The sequence below is a fragment of the Parasteatoda tepidariorum genome, chromosome 11 (assembly GCF_982258835.1).
Source record: "Parasteatoda tepidariorum strain Cologne lab strain chromosome 11, Ptep-v5.0, whole genome shotgun sequence".
Lineage (NCBI taxonomy): Eukaryota > Metazoa > Arthropoda > Arachnida > Araneae > Theridiidae > Parasteatoda > Parasteatoda tepidariorum.
The window spans coordinates 78,471,733-78,498,726 of NC_141765.1; the positions used below are offsets into that span (position 1 = coordinate 78,471,733).

General features: G+C 30.3%; 1 protein-coding gene across 5 annotated transcripts in view; it reads right to left on the reverse strand.

Annotated features, from left to right (window-relative positions):
* Positions 1 to 26,994, reverse strand: part of LOC107451508 (uncharacterized) — a 164,960-nt gene that overhangs the window by 71,290 nt on the left and 66,676 nt on the right. For 3 of the 5 annotated variants that reach the window (XM_016067629.4, XM_016067632.5, XM_016067630.5), the window contains 2 exons: positions 23,971 to 24,241; positions 21,893 to 23,878 (listed from right to left, as the gene is read on the reverse strand). In XM_016067629.4, the coding sequence (XP_015923115.3) occupies positions 21,893 to 23,878; positions 23,971 to 24,241 (2,257 nt within the window). The remainder of the gene's footprint in view (positions 1 to 21,892; positions 23,879 to 23,970; positions 24,242 to 26,994) is intronic. The other 2 variants (XM_087154711.1, XM_016067633.5) reach the window with 1 other exon arrangement.

Consider the following 26,994-nt stretch of genomic DNA (forward strand, 5'->3'; position numbering starts at 1 on the left):
AATAAGAGACACGAGTTAATTCGTTCGTAAAATTCTTTACTATAAACGAAATTATGGCAAGAAAAATAATGTTCAGCCATATTATTGACTGTTTATTTGGTACATAATAATATAAATAACTAAATAAAAGTGCCAAGTATAGTTATTTTTAAAAGCTAGTTATTTCACAAAATATATGGACATTTAAAACTAATTCTGTACAGATTTTTATTTTATATTTTATAACCAGTGACCTAATTCTGAGTTTAAAATTATCTTCGTTCAACTTCGTAGCTTTGAACCAAATCCAGAAGACAAGGGAGCTCCAGAATCAACTATTGGGACAAACTTACCTTCGTGCAGGACTTTTTTTTTAAGGAATTTACTCGCGCATGCGTTACATAGAGATGAAAAACGCGAAAACCTCCCAAGGTTTGCCCGAACGACAAGGGGATTCTAACCCATGATCTGTTTAGAACAGAGGGTACTTTACGTCCGTACTGTGGCTGGTGCGATCCTCGGTCGGAGGAAAATTCGTATCAACCAGCCACAGCTGGGATTCGAGCCTGGCACACCTCCCATCCCCTGAGCAACCGCGGCTCTTAATTTTGTAAACTCAGAGTTCTATTTGACGAACTTCCATTTTGTGATTTTTTTCGAGGAACCAAGAACATTCTGGAATTTCATCGTAAAATAACTTCCAAATAGCGAAGTGAATTTTCTATTTAACGAATTTTTCTTTGAGATCCACTTTCCCTATTTCACAAAATATTTCAGAACATTTTAACGTATTTTACGGGGGAAATGATCAGGAATTGATTTTCGAAGCTACTTAACTTTTAGAGAAAGCAGTAAAATCCCTTTTTATTTGCATTTCAAACGAAAAACGGATTTTAACAGCAGAAATTAAAATTAAAAACGCATGTGGCACTGTATGTTTAAAATTACTTTTATAATAAATGCAGCTATAATTTTATGCATAATTTAACTTTTTTTTAGTTGAAAATGTATGTTGCGTGATAGTGTAACACTGGATAATATTTTGCTCTATTCTTGCTTTCCATGCAGAATTCTTCATGGTTAAAATTTATAAAATAAATAGTAGATATTAGTTTACAAGCCCAAAAGACTCCTGTATTGGGACAAACTAGCCTTCGCATTTGTGTTACATGGAGATGAAAACTATGAATAATTCCCAAGGTTTGCCCAAACGGTAAGGGGATTATAACCTGTCTAGCACAGAGAGCCACCGCGGCTCTTAACTTTGCATATATATTGAACAGTTAAAATTGAGGTAAGAAAAAAAAATCTATAATTTTGATCATTCTTAATAGGTCTTTATGTTGACTCTCATCTTATGTCGTGCATCCACATAAATAATATTGTTGAGCTCGTTCTTCAAAAAGCAAAATATTATTCCACATGCATTTAGAGAGAGTATGTAGACTATTATAGTAATTAGAGGAAGAAGAATAAATGAGATAGTAGCTTACCTGGTTAGATGAGGTTTTATGCAAAAACCAATATAAACAAAGTCCCAGAGTTAAAGCAATAGCATAGAGAAACATCTTGATATGTTATCAGGTATCAAAAGTGTTGATGTGTCTTCACAATGGGTAAAATATCTTAACTAGCAGACATTTACAAAACACTTTATTTTCGTTAAAGTTAGATTACAAAAATATTCTAGGGTAATCTTTAGAAAGCAATTATAAAACACTAGTAAAAAATGCATTGTCACTCCATTTTTTTGTCTTCATTTTAGAGAAGAACATGTTTCATTAAAAGCATGCACACGATTTGAAAACAAAGATGTAATGCAGACCTCCATCATCAACAAAAGAAAAGGGGGTGACGAGAAATAAGGTACACAGCTGCTGTGTGCTGCTTGGCGAAGAATTTACTCGCCAATAGACTCCCCCCAACCGACTAGCAGCCCTTTTAACTACGATCTTCATTCATACCTTGTCAAAGCTTTAGATGGACTGCGTTGTAATTTGAAATTCAACATTTAAGCTTTTAGGAAAATTCTTTTGCAAAAAGGATCGATTCCTAAAAGAGAAATCAATACCACTATTTTCTTTAAAACCTACTCGATTAAATAAATGAAAAATTATTTATTCCATTCCATTTCGTGATATTTAAGATGTTGGATAATTGACATTCTCATTTTGTTGAAATTTTTAAGATATGTTTTTTTTTTTTTTAAGCAATCAATAGAAACACTAAAATTTACTAGCATTATACCTGCCAACATGGGAGAAATGAAATAACGGAAATTTTACTAGCGACATTTTTTAGGCTAAGAGTCAAGTTTTGATATATCATGCATAAACATGTAAGCAAAAAGAGTAATTCAAAAATTGGAAATAATATAAGCACTTACATTTAGCGAAGTAAAAAATATGTATATAAATCTTAATTTAAAGAAAAAATTTTAAAACCATTATTCATAATTACTTAAACTATTTTATTTCATTTTATAACTGTCGTTGAATAACCGACCCAATTTTACGTTTATGGCTACTAATGTTCAACTTCGTAGCCTTGTAATTTTGAACCCATTTTAGAAGAGCTCCTGGATCAAGTATTGGGAGAAATTTGCCTTTGTGGAAGACTATTTAATGGGATTAACGAGGATTTGCGTTACATAGAGAGGAAAACCACGTCAAGGGACTCTAACCCACAATCCGTCTTTCGCTGTGGATATTTTAGTTCAGCACTGTGTTTGATGCAAACCGGTCATTGCTGGGATTCAAACCCGGTTCACCTCACTGGAAGATGAACGCTTAATATACTGCACTTAGCACTATCTGTTGAGGAATAAGAGAAGTATTTCATAGCAAAAAAAAAAACTAATTTTATTTTTTTAATATCCTCAACAAATAAGGAGAAATTTGAGAATATATGGGTAAGCAGGAGATAGTCGTAAAATACAAGAGTCTTCTTTAATTGCTTATAAAAGATTTGCGTATAAAAAACAGAGTTAACTACACTTACCAACTTATGAACTCTTATTGAATTTAAGTGTTCCTATGAATTGCTTAAAAAATACATTGAAATCAAAAACTCACTTGACGGGCATATAAATATCAGAATTCGCTGTCTCAATATAAAACTTCCTAACTATTAGATATATAAACTCGGGTGGGATTTTATTCGATTTAGCATAAAAAATTATACCGGAAACATCAGTTGTCAACGAGTACAGTCCCCTGTCAAATTATTAGTCCGCACTATAATATTCTATGTAAAATCTTTATTATCAGGTCATACTATTATACAGCTTTATTTTTTTTTAAGTTCGTATAATAACTGGTTAACATTGAAATGCAATACGTTCAAAATAAATACAAATAGGAAGCATATAAAGAATCACCTTGATAAAAACCCATTACATGTATGTTTAACTATAAAAGTATAGCGTATAAACTCGTGCAAAACATGTCATTATTAAAAAACTACAGTGCGTCTAATAAGTTGGTCAAATTATTATAATATACAAATATAATACCCGATAAAATAAATATTCCATATTTATATAATATATCGTCGAATTTAGATTATATATCGCCTAATTGAACCAATTGATACACTAACGTAAACAAGTGCAAACCGGTTTCAGTAGCATAAAAACAATAAAGCTGTTTAGCACGACCTGATAATTAAGACTTAACATAGAATCTTATAGTGCGTCGAATAATTTGGCCAGGGACTCACTTCGGGCGAGGGTGTAAACTTCAAATATTCATATTGCCCCGAAATCAATTTTTTTTTTAAATATTTTTAGCTTTTCCACAACTATTTCTGCATTCAATTATTCGAGAAAGGGCCTGAAAATTTAGAGCGATAATTAATAAATCCATGGATTTATGAGTTGATTTTGCTTCTGCTATATTTAAGGCTTCTTTTCCAGCAAATTTCAATCTCGTCTAGCTTTGGCGAAGGCAGTTGAGCAAAATATCAGTTTCTTGCTATTTTAAGCTATACATCACACATGTTTTGGATAAAACTCATTGGAACAGAAATATACAGGCCAAATTATTAGACGCACTATGTAAAATCTTAATTATCAGCTATAGATAGCTTTATTGTTTTTATGTGACTATTTGCACTCGTTTACGCTAGTGTATCAATTGGTTAAATTAGATGATATAGAATATTTATTATATCAAAGATTAGATTAGTATATTATAATAATGAGATCAAATCATTAGATGCACTGCAGTTTTTTAATAATTACATGATTTGCACCAGTTTATACGCAATACTTTTATATTTAAACATACGTGTAATGGGTTTTTATTCGGGAAATTCTTTATATTCATTTTTAACGTATTGCATTACAATCAGGGTTGGCAGGTTTTTGACATGGGACAGTTTTTGACGGTTTAGACCATGGCTTAAACCGTCACGTCAAAAACCTCACTGTCAAAAATGCCCAAAATGTCAAAAACCTATATTCATATGTGAAATTTAAATAATACGTAAAATTTATATATTTTTTATAAATGATAGTGTTTCTAAATATGTTCTAGAAAAAATAAATTTAAAGTTTTGAAGAAACACTTATATTTTGAATAGTAACCAAAATCTTGTACTTTTGAAAGCTCACATCTTTTGTAATATTATGTATTCATTTTCATGTGTTATTGAAAATCTGCAGTGATATTATTAAGAAATTTATTTATAACCAGATTTAGTGTATAGTATAGATTATACTAAAAATTAGACATTTTTAAAGATAAACATTAGCAGTTTTGCACATTAGACATCTTTTAAAGAAAAATCTTTTTAATATTCTCTTAAATCTTCTTAATAATCTTTTTAACATAAGACAATACAAATTTAAGTGCTTTCTGTTAAATACACAGAGTAGTTAGTGTCGATTTACAGTATATTCAGCCTATTCATTTACTATGCTGAAAATTTAGTTTATCCAAATACTTGTGAATTTCATTTTGCTGTAACTATATAGTTTTGTTGAATATCTAAATATTCAGCTGTTGAATAATTACTTCTTACTTTCAAGATATGCATTATTTGTATTCTTAATACAAGTGGAGATAAAAATTTTTTTAAAATGATAAGTGTAATAATTATAAATAAATATAATAAACAATATAAATTATATTTATCATTATTCACAAATATAACTACTTTTAAATTCAAATTAACATACTGGATAATAAAGATATTCGGTATAACAATAAAAAAACTTTTTTATACACTTGTATCAAGTTTGTATTTATACAACATAACTTGTAAGTTACTTATAAATATTAGTTATATGTTCCTTATATGTCAAAAATGCATAGTAATAAACTTTTAATTTTCTTAAGTATCAAAAAAAAAAAAAATTTCTCAAAATATAAATATTTAAACAATTTTTGTGCAAAATTTTTCTGCACATGCATTTGAATATAAATTTCTGAGATTTTAAATCTGTTATTTTACCTTAATTTCAATTAAAAAATATTTTAAAACTTGCTGATTACCTATAGTATAATTAAATTTCAATATAATGCATCACAACTGTTGGTAGTTTTGAAGTTTATATATTTTCTTGGCAAACTTCAGTTTTTTGACGGTTTAAACCAGTATTATACCCTTGTCATGTCAAAAACCACTTTTTGACGTCAAAAACCCAACCCTGATTACAATGTTAACTAATTGATACAGGAGTGTAAACAAATGCAAACCGGTTTCATCCGAGTAAAAACAATACAGTTGTATAGCATCACCTGATAATTAAGATTTTACATAGAATCGCTTAGTGCGTCTAATAACATGGCCAGGGATACCAGGGTACGTAGCCAAATCTTTCAGCAAAAAATAAGCACCTTTTAAGTACTTTTTAAGCACTCAAAAATATTTTCAAGAGTCATATACACTAACAAAATGCAAAATAATTTTTTAAAACTTTACATGATCATGATAGAATAACTAGTTTCTGACAAAGAACTCCTTTCTTGATTATATTAGCCATTATAAAAAGATCGAGAGATTTTTCGGTTCAACAGAGGGTGGAAAATGAAGCCTGAAATTGAGAATATCTTGCAAAATGCAACAAAATTGCACATAAGAGCACAAGAATCTCACCGAACACAGCTCAGTAGACGCACATGCGACCCTCAAGTATTACATCAAACATGTAAAATGATTGGCACTTTCATACGCTATGGACCGACGGTAAGCCGAAATGGATTGTAAATGAATGAATTGTGAAAACGTTGAATAGAACAATGTGTTGTTGTTGTAGTTCATTTACGTCGCACTAGAGTTGCACAATGGGCTATTGGCGACGGTCTGGGAAACATCCCTGAGGATGATCCGAAGACATGCCATCACAACTTTGATCCTCTGAAAAGGGGATGGCAACCCCGCTTCGGTAGCTCGACGACATGCACGCGAAGTCGAGCACTTACGGTAGAACAGTTTAACGAGGACCAATACCGCACTCCCTCGGTCCCTACGCAAACTGATCCAAGTGGTCACCCACCCGCACACTGACCGCAGTCAGTGATGCTTGACTTCGGAGATCTAATTTGAACCGTGACTTAACGATCAGTCTACTGAGGGACAATAGAAAAATGTGAAAACCATGCTTTTAAATAATAAGTGACGAAAATCGATGTGGCAAAGAAAAAATCTCATTTTCGAAAAGGAAACATTAAACACTTTTTAAAAACAACCAATGAAATAAGCACCTTTAAGGACTTAAATAAGCACCTTTAAGGACTTAAATAAGCACCTTTAAGCACTTTTCAAAAACGCTACATACCATTATATACCTTCGTGGTTCAATGCTAGCATCAATAGATTTTGATGGCCAGAAAATAGCCTTAGATTTCTGAATAACCTTTGATCTTCGGTGCAAAGGTCCACTGAAAGTATAATAGTGTAGGTCTTAATAGTGAAGAAGTAGTCAAAATAACGTTCAGTACCTAGGTACACTCGTGACGCATGTTTTTCTCAAAATTCCAGACGATCTTTAGTTTTGACGTCCCCCCAAAAAATTACAAAAATAAAAACAAGTGTCTTGAAATTTTCAACTATGTCATGCATTGCCTAATTTGCCCGATTTTTAAGAAGACAATAGAAAACGATGTTAGTAAAAGTTTCAGATAAAGAATAAATTAAAATACTAGTACTACAAAAATTATGGGCACTAACTATGTCTGGTTAAACCAAAGTTGTATAGTCCAAACTTTCATGAACTTCGATTTATACTCGATTAAAATTTTCACTAAGTTTCAAAACAATATTAATATAATAATTAACTATATGTTTTCAAGTTATATATTTCTATTTTTTTATGAACAATTAGAGGCACTTTAATTAAAATTACATTTTTGTTCCATAACACAGCACCTGATGATAAAAATATTCCATATTTGTTCAAAATATTGATAATGTGCAAAACCATTCTAAGAAAAGATCTATACACACGTGGGTCAAAAAAATTGGTTTAGTGAATTTTCATACATTCTATTACATTAAGTTTAATAGAAATAATGTTTTTTTACCTAACTTAGCCTTTGGAATTTATAAAAGATAACTTGTTAAAATTCATTTATCTTAAGTGTTCTTTGTAATAGTTCAGTTAAATAGGATCAAAAATGGAATTAGATTTGTGATGATGATAATAATGTTCATTCACGCAATATTTTTGTTTCAATAATTGAAAAACCGAGGTGCAGGTAAGTGACATTTAAAAACATTTAATTGCATTTATCAATATTGACGTTACTCAGTGGAAGGAGGGATACTATTTGAGTATTTTTCGGGTAAGAGCGCTTGGTAACAGTCATTTAACAGCCAACCCAATTTTTGGGTTTACGACTACTAAGGTTCAACTCCGTAGCTTTATAATTTTGAAACCAATCCAGAAGACAAGGAAACTCATGGATCGTGCATTGGGGGAAATTTGCCTTCATGGAGGATTTTTTGATGGAACTAATCCGAATTTGCGTTACTTGGAGAGAAAGAACCTCACACGATTAGCCTGATAGCAAAAGAACCCCTGATCCGTCTACCACTGAGGATATTTCACGTGTGGTCGGTGCATTCGTATCGACCGGGATTCGAACCCGGTTCATCTTCTCATTGGAAGACACTTGGTAACAAATAGTCAACAAATCACTCGTTTAGCATCGAAGACGCGGAGGAAAGTTTGAAGGAATTTTAGGGATTTCGTCAACAGATTCACAAATTAATTTATTTTGAAAGACAATAACTGAATTTCTATTAAATAGGTTTAGTTAGGCGATAAAAAAAATTTCTGCGCCAAAAGAGGCTAGAAACTTTTTTTTTTAATTTAGTCCGTATTTATTAATTTATTTATTATGTATTTCGAAATTACTAGGTATTATGTATTTCAAAAATATTATTATGAATTTATTCATTATGTATTTTTAATTACTATTATGCATTTCGAAAATGCAATTAAGGAATAGAGAAATTGGAAAAGATGATCCTAAAAAAATTTCTTTGTCAAGATCTGAATGTAAAGAGTAAGTTATGTTGATACTTTGTTTACACACTATCAATAATAGTAATAACACAGGATACAACAATAATAACAGGGATAATTTTTTTTTCCGTATATGAATTTTAAACACGCTTAGATACTTTTGCATTGCTAATTTCAAATTTGTAATCAGTTTCTCTCAACAAGTTATTAAAAAAAATAAGTTTTTGTCTATTTTTATCGAAATTTCCAATGTTGAAAACTTTATATTATAACAGAAAGTCGCATAAATATTGCGAGAGACTTCTAAGTGAGTTAAAACACAACATGATTAAAATTGAGTAAGAACACCCATGCTCGGAAATGTAATCATTTGCAGCTAGGGGCTCCTGTTTTGAACTAATTCTTGGTGTGCTTTTGAAAAGGTGATAATAGGGAAGCGTCCCTAACCACCTACGACAACATTTACGGGCATTCCCCTATAAGTTTGTAGCACATTTACGCGACCCCCTGTTACATATAACATTTTTAAACGATATGACAAAAACTAAATATATCATTTTCAAAAAGCTTTGAGAGCAAAACTAATTTCAGATTTGAAACCACCATACCCGAATTTGAGATGATTAAGTATTTGTATAAATGCTACGAAAATTTTTTTACTCGGTGTAATGATTTAGTTGGACATTTAGTGGTCAAAATAAATAGCTCATTTTAATTAACTTTACCAATCAATCAAAGTTTGTGGGAGTATGAAATAAATTGTAATTACCTTACATATGTTTGAGAGCAAACTAGATTTCTAATCCCGTTACGCCCCCAGAACGCTAAATCCCGTTAAGTTCGTTTTATGGAAAATTCATTAAATATAAAATCGCCTTTTGAAATATTTAAACAACACAAAGCAGGTTTTAAATTCATAAACACTGGGCATAATTAAAATAGCAATTGATACACCTTTATCTAGTATCTACTATTTATTTTAATAATCACAACCATAAAAGAAATCTGCATGGAAAGGAAGAATAAAGCAAAACATAATCCAGTGTTACACTATCATGCAACATACATTTTAACTAAAAAAGCTAAATTTATGAATAAAATTATAGCTGCATTTATTATAAACATACTACATGCGTGCCATATACATTACCACATGCGTTTTTAATTTTAATTGCTGCTGATAAAATCCGTTAATTTTGTCAGAGTTATTCGTTTGAAATGCAAACAAAAAGGGAAAGGGATTTTACTGCTTTCTCTACAAATTTCTCTACAAAATCAATTCAAGGTCATTTCCCCCATAAAATGCGTTAACAAGTTTGAAAGGTTCTAAAATATTTTGGGAAATAGGGAAAGTGGATCTCAAAGAAAAGTTCGTTAAATAAGAAATTCACTTCGCTATTTGGAAGTTATTTTACGAAGAAATTCCCAAAATGTTCTTGGTTCCTCGAAAAAAAATCGCACAATAGAAAAATTCGCAAAATGGAAGTTCGTTAAATAAAAGTCTGACTGTATACATATATATACAATCTAGCCGGGTCTGGGCTATAGAATAGACAAATAACTTATATATTTTAACAGTTATTGAGTTTTTTTAAAAAAAATTGCCTTTTGGAGACATCTTTCCACCTAGATGAAAATTATCAAAATCACTGCCTTATTCTCAGTTTTTGCAAGTTTTTTATGAGCCAAAGTAATACAGCATTAGAATAAGTTTTTAAATATTAAAAAATTAGAACATAAACACGTTTCATTTTCATAAAACAGTAGCGTTTCCCTATAATGACGTTTTGCGTCATTTTCAAAATAAGCGTAGACAGCGCTGACTTTAGATAGGCTTAACTTGACCAACAGTCATGAATAACAGTTGCTAACTCACAGCAGTTATAAAAATAGCATATTTTTCCTAAAGAATTATTTTCTAAAGGGAATGTAAGCCGAAATAGCCTGGTTGGTAGGGCACTGGGCCCATGTTCAAGAGGTCGTGGGTTGGATCCCCGCCAGCCGGACACTCCCCATGTAGTAAATGGTGACAGATGCATGTTAAATCTGTCAAGTTACAAAGTCCTGAAAATTTTCTTTTTTGTAATTACGTACCTACTAATAACATAAAGGAAAGGGTAAAAAACGGTATAACAGCTTTTCGCGAATTATTTCCCTTTCTCATAAGAACAAACACGCTTTGCAGAGAAGGGGAAAGGCCACAGCTGCATGTAGTTGATTGTTAACACTTTCTGTACATTGCATTTCTGGTTTACATTGCTTCCTCTACTATCTAGCGTCAGACCCAGTGGCGTGCCAACCAGGGGGAGGCAGAGGGCCCCTCGCGTTTCGCCCCTCCTGAAATTTAGACACTCACAAAAATAAAGTAAAATCGGTAATTTAAAAAAAAAAAAAAAAATTCTATTTTGAAGCTATTTTTGAAATAAGAAATCTTTATATTCCACTAACATATATGTGCTTTGCCTCTTCTGATATTTAGTTATTCGCCAAGACGAAGTCCATTAAAATAGGTAATTTTAGAGAAGAAGAAAAAAAAGCTTTTCTTTCTCAGCTTTGAAGTTATACATCAAGTAGGAAACTTTATTTTGTTATGGGCGATTAATGTGTTTTTTGACTTTTGGAAAAGTAAAGTGAAAGTGGAAAAAATATTTTAATTCCAATTTTCACTCTATTTTCTTCCGAAATAGTAATAAGGGGGCGAACATAGTGTTTCGCCCTTTTTGAAATTTCAAAGTGCTAAAAAATAATAGAAATTGGTAACTAAAAAAAATCTCATCTTTGAATCTATTTTCCAAATAGAAAACTTTATTTTCTTCTGAAATAAAAGTGAGGGGGGTGGGGAATTTGCTTCTCATCTTCTGAAATTTAGACATTAACATTAATAGAATAAAATCAAGTAAAATAGGAAATTTTAGAAGAAAATTGTTTTGTTTCATAACTTCGACGATATTTTCCAAATAGAAAACTTAATTTTCCTCTTAAATTATAGTAAGGGGATAGGAAACTTTATTTTCTTCTGAGATAAAGTAAAGGGGGCTAAAATGTGTTTTGTATCTTCTGAAATTTAGACATTTGAAATAATAAAGTCTAGTAATTATTATTATTTTTAATTTTTTTATTTTTTTAAAAACTTTGAATCTATTTTCCAAAAAGAAAATTTTATCTTCCACTTAAAGTGAGGGAGCGAAGATTATACTTCGCCCCTTCTGAAATTCAGACATTCGCAGGAATAAAGTCAAGTAAAATTTATATTTAACTCTTAATATCGACTTTAAAGCTATTTTCCAAATCGAAAACTTTATTTTCCTCTGAAATTTAATTGAGTTGGAAGATAATGTGCGCAACCCCTTCTGAAAATTTGACATTCGCTACAATAAAGTAAAGTAGAATTGAGAATTTTAGAAAAAGAAACTACTTTTTTTCCAATTTACTAGCTATTTTCCAAATTGAAGTAGAAATCCCCCCCCACAAGAAAAATACTTCGGTTTTGTTTCAATTTTTTTTACATATTACAACTTTTAATTTATTAAAAAAATTTAAAACTAAAACACGAAAAGAGAAGAGGAGCACATCATAAAAAAACATAACAAATTTTTAGAAAACTAAAATAAGTACCGCTGTTTTGCATCCTGAAAAATGCATCATACACTGAGACTAATAAATATATTTTAAAGCATCTTTTGACTGTGGGTGGTATGAAGGTGTTAAAACCTTCATACCACCCACAGAGTTGACCCACAGTTATCTGACTCCTCAAAAAATAGCCATCTCCTTTTACACCATGGAAAAATGACCTTTTGCTTCTTTAAATTGCCTTAATCATTTTTATGACCCTGGGCTCTTTTGTGCTTTTATAAAATGTCATATATTTACAGTACCATCTATATGTCCCTTAAGTTGTCTTAAACTAGATGTTCTAGGAAAACAGATGTAAGCTTTTAAGGGATCCAAGGGGATGACTCTTGTTCACATTTACTTAGGTCATTTTGTCAAGAGATTTTTTCTGAGACAAACGTAAAACGTTCCAGTTAAATTCCAATTTTTAGCTCATTTAATTGCGTCATTTAAATTAATCATTTTTAATTCAGATAAGTTTTCTGTTAGCTTTCTTTTTATTCAATTTTTGAAATTAAAATTTAACTTTAATTAAGAGTTATTGAAATTGCTTGCAACTTCCTTTTCTTCAAACATAAATCGTGATATTAATAATTCCCATTCTTAATAAAAATTTTCGTTGGAAAATAAGAAAACCAAATGTAAATTTTTTTATAAGGAGGTAAGTAAATGTTTGCATTAACTCATTTAATACATTTAAATTTTATATTTATATACTGTTCGAATTCTTTTATAAGAATGATAACATAAAAATTGCCTTTTTTATGTTCGTATATAAAATTTAATTTGTATAGTAAATATTTTAATTGATAATTTTACTGTTTATTGTGTGCATGGATTTCGTTCTTATTTTATATTTTTCAAATCATTAAGACCTTCAAATTTTTTAAATTGGAAGGGTTTTTAACAACTTTGTTTTCATTAAAAAGTGAAATGCAATCTTCATTTTATATTAAAAAAAATCATATTTAATTTAATAAAAGAACGCATTTAATTTAATAAAAAAGCTATGAACATCAGCTTAGAAATCCGTAGCAATTAAAATTCATTTCCATGACAAACCATTAAAAAGAATTTATTTTTAATTAACAAATATGCTTTGACTTTTTCTCATTTTCTTTCATAAAAAAAACTATTACTCTTTGTCATAATTTTGTCACATATGATTACATGGCCTCATGAATACATAGGCCAAATATTCAAGAACGATTTTCTATGGACCTGTCCATATTGGAGTAAGGCAACTTAGTATTTGTTAATCGATGTATAAGGAGAAAAAATTTCTGAATATTTTTTCAATTAGGACTTTTTAAAATGTGGCTACGTGTGCCGATAGAAAAAAAGTCTATAATTTCCTTCAGTTTTCATAACGCAATCAAAAACTTTTAGATTAGAAACTAAAAAATAATTTTCATTTTTATAATGGTTTTGTCTTGAAAAGACTTTCCTAACGATATAGTAACCGAATTAAAGAGGTTTATAAAATTGGTATTTTATGATTAGCATTATATTTAGAGGAAAAGGAGGCTACTGTGGACATGGGGGACAGGAGTAGACAGCATGAATATTTTCCCCTTAGTCATATTTCCTCAGTGAGATGTCGTAAATTGGTAACATTTACGTACAGTGAACCAAAGAAGTACCACCCTGAATAACTTTTGATTTAATGATCGGATCTTCACGTTCTAGGACTCCATCTTAATAATTCGAGGGTGTGACATCAAATATGCAAATTAATTAGTGCACGATATTTTATTTTAAATTGCGCAATCAGACGCAAAAACATACTTTCTCTGAATAAACATAACTTTTGTTCAACAGATTCGATTTTCTAACCCCCGTAATATATATAGGAGGTAGCTGTAATCTGGGGAATATGGTCCCAATAGTTGGGTCGGGTGAGCTATCCAAAGTTTGGACCCCCAAATGTTAATTTTATTTTTTTGTATTTCACTACAGATCAAGAGCTTTTTAAGGGAATTGAAAAAATTTTGCACACGATTATAAAATTCTGTTATCGAAAGATAATTCCACGCAAGAAATAACTTTTTGTAAATATTTACTATTTTTTATTTAATAATAGTCTGATGTTGATCATTTACGTCGCACTAGTGCTACACAATAGGCTATTGGCGATCCTTTGTAGAGGGGATGCCCCCCCCCCCGCTTCGGTAGCCCGGTGACCTGCACCCGAAGTCGAGCACTTTATCGTAGAACAGTTTAACGTAGACCAATACCGCACACCCTCGGTCCCTACGCAGACTGACCCAAGTGGTCACCCATCCGCACACTGATGCTTGACTTCGGTGATCTGCTAGGAACCGTGTCTTAACGATCAGTCAGTCCCCTTTGGGACAATAATATTCTGAAAACTTTTGAATCGTAAGGCATATAGTTTTTGCTTTTTTTTTTGTATCATTTTAAAGTATCTAATTCCACATGGAAAATACAAATTTGAGCGAAATTGGTTGAATAGTGCATTAGCTCCTGAGAAATCGAGTTTTATAAGTACGACTTTTTTAAAATTTAATTTCTCAGGATTAATCGATTTCGCTGAAATTTTGCATTTTGTCATGTTTAAAACTTACAATGTTTTGTAATCCAATTTATATGCGAACAAATAACTTGTTTTCATAAATATATTCATTAGCATAATACATAAATAGCTAAAATGACAGTTAGAGATGGAGTACTGAAAGTTTTTGAAAGGGCCCCCGCCAAAAATGTTTGTCCCAGGGCACCGAGGAGTGAAGCTACGGCACTGAATATATGTATATTTATTTTAGCTTTTCAAACAAAATTATATTCCTTTAAAAAATTCCCCATAAAAACAAGCAGATGTCACGAACAAAAATCGTTGAAAATCCTCTTTTATAAAAGAGTTTGGGTAAAATAAATATACCCACAAATATACTGAACACAAAGATTGAGCGAAGTTACAAAAGCGAATAACGCTTAAATTTTAAACTCACTAAAAATGTCACTTACTTGTTTCCTCCACTCATCTCTACAATTATTCTTTAAATAATTTTCATTTATAATTTGTAGAAATATTTGTCTAAACAACTTTGAACTTTCATAAGATATTTTTCCCCCTAACTTTTAACTAACTGGACTAAGAATTTCCGACTCTACTTAAACTTTCCTAGGTTCAAAAGTCTGCATGAGATGTATGTAATAGTTATAAATACTTATTATTATAAATACTGATTACTTATAATTATAATTACTTATAATTACTTATAATTATAATTACTTATAAATATAATTACTTAGAAATATAATTACTTATAAATATAATTACTTATAAATATAATTACTTATAAATATAATTACTTATAAATATAATTACTTAGAAATATTATTACTTAGAAATACTATTACTTAGAAATATTATTACTTAGAAATATTATTACTTAGAAATATTATTACTTAGAAATATTATTACTTAGATATATTATTACTTAGAAATATTATTACTTAGATATATTATTACTTAGAAATATTATTACTTAGAAATATTATTACTTAGAAATACTTAATATTATTACTTATAAATACTTATTATTATTAACACTTATTTCAAGAATTTTTTTAAAGTGGTTTCTTTCAGCCAAGAGAAAGAAACATTAAGTGTTAAGAACAATTAAATATCAGTTTTTGGATTTAGAGCTCTTACCTATAAATAACATTTTATACCTCTATATTATCTTATCAACAAATAATTAGGGAATTAGAAACATCTAAAATAATAACAAAATTTATGAGCTATTATAGTAAAATGTATTGAGCTATTTTTATGACATTTCATTTTACAAAAAGTTCTGAAGGAAAAACTCGTAAAAGCATCGCAATAAGTAAATAGGTTTTATTTTACTATATTCAGTCTCCTAACTAACCGTAAAAATCAATAATCACGTAAACCTTTGCAACGAATTCAAACTTGCCAAAAATATATTTATCTAGAGATGGGAGAGATAAAGCAACCAAAATATTTTTATATTGTCTAAGAAAAAGATGTTCTCAAAACGTTGTATACTTTTCAAAAAAAAAAATTAAAAAAAAAAAATTTCATTTGGTTTTAGCCAAAGACACACACACAAAGAAAAAGTTTTTACACAAATTATTTATCTTCAAATCTCTCAATTAATTTTTCCATCAAGTTAATTTAAACTTTTACTGGATTTTTTAGACAAGTTACAGGATTTCAAATTTATAAAGCTTATGTCATTATGCAATAGTATTCAGTAATTACCACTCATGACTATAAAATAACAAAAGATAATAAAAGTTATTTTTTGGATGGAAATATCTTTAAATGAATTTTATAATTGCGTGCAATAAAAAGTTCTCGTAATAAGCAGAAAGTAAAATTAACTATTAAGACGATATTTCAGATTGGGGTATGAATCTGTTTTAAAAACGTCCATTCAGAGAAAGTACGTTTTTATGTAAGATTTCGTAACTTAAAATGCTCTAATTAATTAAATTAGCATATTTGAGGTTAACCTCTCGAACCATTAAGATTGAGTCCATGAACGTGAAGATCCAATCATTAGATCAAAAGTTACTCAAGGTAGTCCAATCCAGTTGTTATTCAAAATTTATCAATTCGCTTAATAAGAACTCAAGATATAGTGACATACGCAAAAGTAAAATTAACTTTAAGGGGTCCTAACTTTGGACTGCTCTCCTGACCAAACTATTGGGACCATATTTCCAGATTATTGCTACCCCCTAAATATTAGGGGTCAAAAATCCAAATCCGTCGAAAAAACTATGTTTATTCAGAGGAAGTGCGTTTTTATGTCCAATTTCGTAACTTAAAATATCGTCTGCACTAATTAATTAGCATATTTCGGGTCAACCCCTCGAACCATTAAGATTGAGTCCATGAATGTGAAGATCCACTCATTAGATCAAAATTAATTCAGGGTGGTTCGTTTTTTATGATGTGCACTGTACAATACAAAAACAGATGTTATCCATTTACAATTCATGTTCTTTAACTATAACCTATATACTTGAACATCGGTACCTGTTTTTTTTTTTCTTCTTTTTTCACATCACATGCTTGGGGAAGAAAAAACATTAGTCCAAGTTACAGACCCCAAAAACTAAATGGGTGTTACTAATGGGGCTTCAAATTCTCGATCAACTTGAGATAGAGCCACTATAATATCATACATTTCCCCTAAATATGGATGTACCCCAAATATTTCCAAGAGACAGTATGTCCCACTCCAGCAAGTAGCTAGCTATTTTTTATTATTTATTTATTTATTTCTTCCTTTCTTTCTTAAATGTTTTGTTGTTGTTGTAGTAGTTTATTTACGTTGCACTAGAGCAGGGATGGGGAAACTTCATTTTATATGATTTTTACGTATTCATTCTATACTTAAGTAAAAAAAGAAAAAAAAAGTGACACCTGAACAGCAAATTGATATTTGCATTACCTTTATGTTTAGCTAACTGTCGGAATAGGCAGTATAGTTTTCCCTGCGGAAAAAAAAGGTTTTTTTTCCCTTTCAAACAGTTGCATTTGCAAATATTGGGATGAAATCAATCATATTTTTTATATTATCTTAAATTATATTAGGGCTCCACAATTTCGTGACCAATGGCATGATTGAAGTTATGTGGTCAGCATTGCGCACAAGTTACCTTTATTTCCCAGACAAGCTGGTACCCATTGGTTTTAAGCTAGGAAGGCTTCAAGCTGCCGCAGGGATTTGAAACCCAGTTTTTCAAAATGACAGCCATGTGCCTTAACCATTGAACAATAGCAGCTCTAAGTCACAGGCAGGTAGACCATTTGTGTTTTAGAAACACAGGGTGTTCAGCGGCTTTAAACAATGGATGTAGGGAACAAAAATTATAAAAGGGACTCTTTTTAAAAAAATAGGGACCAATTTTTTAAAAGCTGTTTTTTTTTTTTTTTTTTTTTTGTACCTATTTTGTGAAAATTTAGACATAATTTGTGAAAATTAAAAATTATTTTAAAAAATAAACACAAAAATGTGGTAAAGTAAGAAAATATTCTCAAAAATTATCACAACAAATAAAAATCATTTATGACTGGTAAATATCTGTATATTTTTCCCCATATAAAAAAGATAATTTTGCTATTGTAAAATTGTAGGCTTAAAATTGCATCTAAATTTAAAAATCCATAAGAATTATTCTCCATAGATCAATTTCAACTTGAATTTAATAAAAACATGCATTACTAGCACTAAAAGTTATTATCATTATGAGAATTTTCGACTAGGTCACACAGAAAAAAAGTTTCACAGAGATAAAAATGTTTTTTTTAAAAATAAAGGTCTGTTAGAATAAATTTACAATAGTGTTTAAGATAATGTTTGAGTGTTTAGAATAATGTTCAAATTTTAACTTCCTGTAAAGTTTATAGAGGGAGACCCTTGTTGCTTCATTTTTTAAAAACTCAGAGGGAAAAAAGCGCTCTTTGATATGGAGCGAGCGATCGGTTAGGTTTACCACATTGTGCTATCTGACAAAACACGTGCGACCTTTTTGTAAAAGACAGCTAGCAAAAAAGGTTCTCTTTTCCTTAGAGAGCAACGAGAATGGGGTTTGCACGAGAACTTGCTATAGTAAAAGTATTTTGTGAAACTACCATTTTTTCTAAAGTTGAATTTGTGAAGGTACCACTAAACAGTAGTAAATATACACTGGACTGACCCCTGGCCTGCAACCTTTAATGCTCTCCGAGGATGATATTCCTTAGAAGTAGTAAAATAAAAATTTAATTATAAACAGAAATATCTGTTTTATTTGGTACAGAATTCAAAAACATTGTATAATTATCACAGACTTGTATAAATATTAATCCATTTACATAAAGTGGTGGTCAAAATCATTTTAAATTAAATTTAAAAATCCAAGAAAGAATTAGAAAGCATAAAATTTACTATCAATTTAAATGTAAAAATGAAATTTTACACAAAAGGCATAAAACTTGGCAGCTATTTAACAGTAATATTCAATACTCACTATATAGATACACCTAATAAAAATAATGTATAAACACTGACTTGAAACAACTAGAGATCTGCGAAAACTTGATAATTTATGCCCAAAACCATGTTTTTGTATAAGTTATTCAAGTTTTCACAAAAATAAACATAAAAATTTAATTACATTACTAAACAAATAATACCTCCACACTTTTTTTAAAAAAAGGGCAATTATAGAAATACTTGTTATTGAACCACCGATAGATGGCGGAGTTTATCATTAGATTGTAACCGTAACTGCAAAGAAAGATTTTGTAAAAAGCAAGAACCGCCTGGGAACCGCCACATTGTAATGTAGTAGTAGCATTGTCAACCATTGTACCGTGTTCATCATGTTAAAGATTTAAATATATTTTTGTTACTTACCCCTTGGTAATTATTGAGTAGTTTTCCTGTGCCATCAAGAAAACGAGAAAAAGGTTATATTCACTAATAATAGTAATAAATCTTCGGTGTATTTACCCTATTAGAATTGCTTTAAGTTGAAAAGCAAAAGCAATAAACAGTGAATTACCTGCTTTAGTTTTGAGTTGATTGTTTAAAAAATTTGTTCTTTTAAAAAAATTTTTCTAATTTAAGACTAGATCAAGTTCATTGAATTCTGCAACTAATTCACTTTTCACTTTTAATCTTATTTTTTCATCTTAATCTCTTTCTTTCATTTCATCAGTTTGCATCAAATTTTCCAAGCAGCTCTTGTAGCTTTGGTAAGCATTAGATGCTAACAAAATGAATTCCTTCATAATAGGAACTGAATTTCATTGTCAAATTTTTTCATATCAAGATATCAAAATTTTCATAAGCCTTTTTTTGTGATAGCAGTTTTTCGGATGTGAAAACAATGTCAGAGGAAGAAAATCTTTATTCAATTGCAGTCCTGTCATTTAAAAAGGCTAACATTGGCCTTCATTACTTGACTAACAGTAAATTTAACTTCATTAGTTGTACTTTTGACAAAATAAATTCTGGCCAATATTGGTCAATAGAACTATCTTCAAGTTTTCGAATTTCCTCAAATTTCTAAACTCTTAACACATCTAAAAGGCAGTAAATGCCCATGGTTAAGGGTAAATCCATGCAATGAATTAAACTTTGTGAAAGCTGACTTAAAATTGCCTATATCCAAACATCAAAGACCGGTTAAAATAATTCCTTGTATTTTTAACTATGTGTATCCCAAGGTTGGCAAGTTTCTGCCGAGGTGGTTAAAACCACTGGTAGAAACCGGCTAAAAGTGGCATAGCAGAAATTCAGAAAATGACATAAAAGTAAGTACTGAGATTGACATACAATAGATAATTCATAGAAAAAAACAATTAAATGCTAAACAACGTACAATTTATTTACAAAATTATCACCATTCAAAATCAAATATTACATTGTCTGCACTCTGCATTAATCTTTAACAAAAGACAAGTTTTGATGCAGTTTCTAAACCTAAAAAATTTCTCAATTTGCTATGCACGAAAGAGAAATTTGAGCAGATTCTCTCAAGTCCAGCAGAACTATCAGGCATTGCCATCAAGGAACAAGCAAGATTTGTGAAACTTTCATCTATTGCATATTTTTTAAAACTGGACCGCCATGTAGCAGCTGGGATAGTTGTCAAAACTTGACTGGAAAAATAAGTTTCAGGAAATGGGGCCGATTTGTTTACTTTGTTTTGTGGGGCCGATTTGTTATAAATATTTGATATATTGCACTCTTTATATTTAATATCAACAAAATAATATATATTTACAAACAATGAATTAAAAAGTTTGTTACAGTTATATGGAGTTACATTTTGCAGTTTACTTAAACAAAATGTTATTAAGCAATTACTAGAACTAATATAGACGTTTGTTTAGTTTTTGCCAGTTTTTACCGGTTATAACCAGTTTCTGCCACTGGCATGGCAAAAACCAGTTTCTGCCGCAAAAAGCCAACCCTGGTGTATCCTGCCACATAAAACTCTTGAGAAATCCCACAAAATTGTTTTTGATTTTTTTCCCTCTATTTCGGATAATTTATTACTCAGCTCCAAGCTGCACTTTATATCCATTTAATGGTAATAATTCCTATTCTTCCTCATCAATCAAACTACCTTCAGGAATTACATACATCTTACATTTAAAATTTACTTCATCAAACAATTTATGTACCATTGGTACATCATTTTGAAATAGTTTTAAATAATTTGAAGAAAAAAAATTTATACTACCTACTATAAAAATTAATGTCATTGATGTCAGATTTTATCATGCAATGCTTTGATACCTGCTTATTTTCAAGCAGAATGGATTTAGCATGAAAATGAAACAATTTTAGGAAGTATGTACTTAATAACTACTACCCATTGTTAAAGAATTTTATAAAATAATTTTAAATAGAAGTATATTAACTTTAATAAAATATAAAAGACCAGCTATTTAAAAAAAAAAAAAAAAGACTGATCTTTTTACATAAAAAATAGGCCTGCTTGGCCTTTTTCAGATAAAGCCAAGATTTTTACAGCACTGAATCCTAGAGTAACTCCTACTGATACAGCTGATATTTACAGACATTTTTATTTTATTAAATAAGCTTTCCTCAAAAATCATGAAGAATTGAAAATTTTGCTATCAGAAAAATAAAACCACATAGTTATATCACATCAAAATTGGTTCAAAACTTAGAGATATTTATACCAAAAATAAATATTTTTCCAGAGTTTGTATTAACCCTAAAAAAGTCATGCCAGGTGAACAAATAAAATATTTCAATACAATAACAAAAATTTAGAAAGTGATAAAATGCTTACCATAGAATCTGTCTTTTTCTCAAAAACATTTGGAAGTTGATTCCATGATATGATTTCATCTTTTACCATAGGAAACATTTTTTTCTGATCACTTGCTTGTTTAAAAAAAGGATGACTAGGAGGCAAATCAAAGTTTTGACCTTTAAGTATCATTAAATTGGGAACTGATTTGCTATAATTGTTCAATAAACCACTATCTGAGGGCTTCTCTTGAACATATGGGTTATTGGGTGGTTTATTGTTAGAAGGTAAAGATAATTTAGGTACTCTAAGCTTAGCAAGAGATTCAGATTTTGTTGATTCAGCTAAAGACATTCTTTGATAAAATGAAAGAACAGCTTGTTTTTGAAAGGCTTTTAATTCTGGATCAGAAGCCCGTTGTCTCCTTTCAGGAATTGTAGGTTTCCGTGAGCTCTCATCTATACTTTTAGATTTTGGTGGCTTATATTTAGTAAATGATCCACTATGAACATTTCCTGATGAATATTTTTCTAAATTTTTGTAATTTAACAGGTTTGCAGCTTTACCAGCATCTAATAATCCAGAATCATTCAAACATCGAGACTCTGTTGAGGAATTATGACTGGTTTTAGAATCTTGTCTAGCAGGACGTTTACAAGTTTTGCTTTCTATGTCATTATTATTGTGCACAGCATTTAAAGTTAGAGAAGCGTGACTTCGAAACATTGCATCATCAGTCGTAGAGTTCTTAGGGTTTTCAAGATTCTTGTTAACAGAATCAATGGGCCTGCAAGATTTTGCATAGTAGAGAACACTCTCAGAGCCGTGTCTTTCAGGTTGTTGAACTCTAGCACTATGAGCAACTATTTCACGATGACCATGTCTAGCTACAACTTGAGCACGAGTTGGACCCTCCAATAACAAACTATCACAGGAAGATTGTGGTGACAGACGGCCACTCTCAGGCATAGTAGAGTGACCACTGTCAAATAGAGAGCTGCGATTGGACAACTGGGTACTTAAGGTACTCAAATCACTATAAGAGCCTTGCCATTTATTAATACCTCTTCCATGACTACTACTTTCCATACTACCCATCCACGTACCGTTCTCACTGGATAGCTCAGAATCATTTCCTTGTTGTAGAAGAGGTGGTGGTGCTGCTGCTGCTGCTGCTTGGTGAATTTGAACTGGGGGTGGCGGAGGCCAAACATTTTCCATTCTTAACCTGTCTAAAAATGGTGTATTAGATTGAGGATTATTCCAAGAGACATCATGCTCAAACAAGCTTTCATGTCTATGTTGAATTCCACTACTTTTGGAAATATGGGCAGAATTTGATGAGCCATCTCGCTCTGGAGGGGACGGTGGAGCGCAGTCTTTGCCTTCATAACATTTAGGAATGCAGGGTGTGTGAAAAGCTTCAAAGTCAAACTGTTTCCCATTACAGTCTTTGATGGAACTATGACAAGAAATTTGAGAACTATCTCTTAAATGCGTCCAATCGCTGGATTTTTTGGAGTTGGCAGGATTATCAGAAGCTCGTTCTAGAACAGGTTGAAGTTGATTAGTTGATATTTTATATTGGTGGTCTTTTTTGGGTCTAGAGTAAACAATCTTTTCCTTGGGATAATCAGTTTGTCCAATCCAGGAATGTGATCGATGGGAAACTGAAGATAATTCTGATACCACAGGCCAGGAGGGAAATTTTTCATGAGCAGCAATGCAAGCAGAACTTATTTCTTTTTTGATAGGCTGATTTCTTTTTTGATTAGAAGTATCACATTCTTGCTTCTCACTTGAACTTGTATCGTCATTTATTTTTGATGTGTAATCATCATGTGTAACACTAATTTCCTTTGGTGTTTCAACACTTTTTGAAGCTTGTGCCTGGGTGTTGGTATCATCTCGACGAGAACTAAAACTTTTGAGTTGAATTACTGGAGAAAAATCTAAGCCACTAGCAGAAGCGAGAGTATCATAAACTGATCCTTTTTTAAAATGCCTGGTCACCATAATATTTTTCTAGAAGTGTATAAAAAAATCATAAATATTAATTCCAAAATATTAAAATTAGAAGTGTTCTATTAAACATTATATAACAGAAAATAAAATACCCCAGATTCTTGCACTGAGGACTGTAACGAACTACTAGATGAGTTTGAATTACTTCTACAACACTCTTTCTTTAACACTGGAGTAGACTTTGCTACAGAAGGATTGATATTCAAATCAGTCGAAGGTCTTGGCAGAGAATCATTTTCATGACGAGAATGATGTGACACTTCTCTTTGACTGTAACTATGACGAAGTTGACTTTTAGTTCTTTGAGATGACACTTCCTGATGACTGAAGCTGAGAGGTCTTTTTTGAGCATTCCAATCTAATCTGAAACAAGCTTAATTAATTATTTTCTATTCAATTAACAACTTTTATAGTGACCAATTATACATGAATTAAAATTTTTAAAAATGGATCAGATAAAGCTTATTCGTTACAAATGAGTCAGGATTCAATAAAAGCCCTACAGTCTATGGAATGGGTGGGAAAGGATAAGGCAATAATAAAGGTTTCTAGAGACTGAGTCAACAGTTTCAAAATTTGCATCAGCTAATGATCACAATAAACCCATAAGTAGTCACAATTACCTCTAATCTTTATTTTTTAAGAATTCGAAAGGTAATTACTTTTCCTACATTCTTAAAAAAACAAAAAAGAGCTCTAAACCAATAAAAGATTAAACTTTATTTTTTTAAAGAGATGAAGAAAATATGAATTAAAGTAAGCCAAAAGCATACATGGTAATATACTTTTACTTTCGTTACAAGTAGGGAAAGTAAAGTTAAAAATACATATGTTTACTTGTTTTTTCATTATTTTTTGGGGGGAAAAGTACAAGTATTTGTAACGAAAATGTTATAAGAAATCAATAAAAAAAATTTTTAATTTAAAAATGTTTAGATGTTTTTCTTCAGACAAATCTATTTTCTCTTCCAACATCCTAGGCTAAAAGTCAAGGTCACCAAACATCTTCATCTCCTCACTAGCCTTTCATTAAAAGCAACTGTGTAACCAAGATGGGGGGTGAATGTACAAGCCCTTCACTGGTCGGAAAAGACTGCTATTTCCTGGAGAAACCGAAATCCAAGAATGCAAAAATCACCAGGGTGTCCCCCAGCCCAATATCCAGCTGCTCTCAAAAAACGTTTGTCAAATCTGTAGAATAGATTTCATCCCTATTCTAAATTAGAGAGAAAGAAGAAAAAAAACATTCCTCCACAGAAGATGTTACCTACGGTGAGTAATCCCTGTAATAAATACTAAAAAAAAGCATTGCCGTTGTGACGTCATTGACTGAAAACAGAAGCTCGGAGCGGTGCAAGTCTCTTCAAAGGAGTGACCTAGTCCTTCTATTCTCTCTTTAGCCCAGCTATGGTGTGACATCAACGGAGGGATCAAAAAGGAGCACTTATCCTCCCTCCTTTAAAATCTAATAAAAATTATATTTTGTAATTTTTAAATGTTACTTTTTATTTTATTTTAATAGTTATTTTTTTATAATAATTTTTGAAATTTATTTCATAACATAAAAATGATTTTTTTTAACTTAATGCCATAAAAAACTTATAGATTTGAGTTTTGTAAATATAACAGTAAAAATTTTTTTTTTTACTTTTCAATAGTGTATACTAAATTTGGGGTATAATAATTTTTATTTATTTATTTTTACTATTAAGTTAAAATATCAAATAACTGAACTTCATATTAAAAACCTTTGGTTAGTAGAATTAAACATATTATTGAAATTGTATTTGAAAATTTAGGATAATACACAAATTAAAGTATTTATTATAATAAAAATATTACATGATTTTTTAAATATTTTGATTAATGTTTTTCTATTTCAAATCTTCCCCTGAAAAAATCCCTGTGGATATCCTTGGTTACTAATACAACACGAATGTTGGGAATTTAATCATTAATTTGGGTTAAAAATTGTATCCATCAAGCAATTATCCTTATGAGAAATCATTTTAAAATTTGGACATTGATAAATCAAAAATTAATATTACAATTAAATATTGTCGTTGCTCACTTTAGTGTTATTGAAACTAAATACTTAACTATGAAAACAACAACTAATTTCAAAACTTTAAAAGTTTCAATCTAAGCATTCAAATCTTTGTAAAAAAAATATATAATGAAGAGGTTTAGTGTCTATTACATGGCATTGGTCCTACGAATAGTGCTGAGTTGCAAACTATTTCTTTTCTTTTTAGGAAGTTCAGAAGAAAACACATCAAACTTTCATATTGGTTACCCTTATGTTAAGACACAGAAATGTTCTTCAAAGTCTCTTTATCTTAATATTGTGTATTCAAAATTTGATTTCTCAAGAACTATTTGATCGATTAAGTTTGAATTTTGTCATTTAAAATTGGATACTTTAAAATTATGTAAGAATTTTTTATACTTAGAAATCAAATTTTTTTCAGCCATTATTTAATCAAATTTTTTTTTTATTAACATTGGCATTATATTTCCCAGACTACTGTTAACCCATATTTTGAATATCACAAATCCAAATCCGCAGAGAAAAAAAAAATTATATTCAGAGAAAGTCATTTTTATGTCCGATTTCTTTACTTAAAATATAATGTCTGCACTAATTAACTAGCATTTTTAAGGTTAAGTCATGGAACCATTGAGTCCTAATAATCAAAAAAAGAAAATCTAATCTCTCGATCAAAAGTTATCCGAAAAGTTCACTTTTTTAATTTGCGCATTATACAGATTTTTAAAAAGAGTAAAAAGAAGCATCTTTAATAGCAATTTGCAAAATTTTAATCACTAGTTCAATTCTTTTCAAATTGCTCTTTGCAATAAATTTAAACAATAGCGTTAAACTCATTAATATATTTAAAAATTTACGAAAGGAATTTTTTTCCTTTTTTAATGCAAGGAGAGTGTTATATAAATATTGAAATTTATGTTTTTTTTTCTGATGCTACCGATGTTTTTTAATGATTAACAATTACTTTAATGAGCAATTTCCTTAATCAGTCGTAATTGTTTTTGTACTGAGCTCTTTAATTTATAATATTAAGCAAATTTTATTTGATTTGATCAGAATACATTTA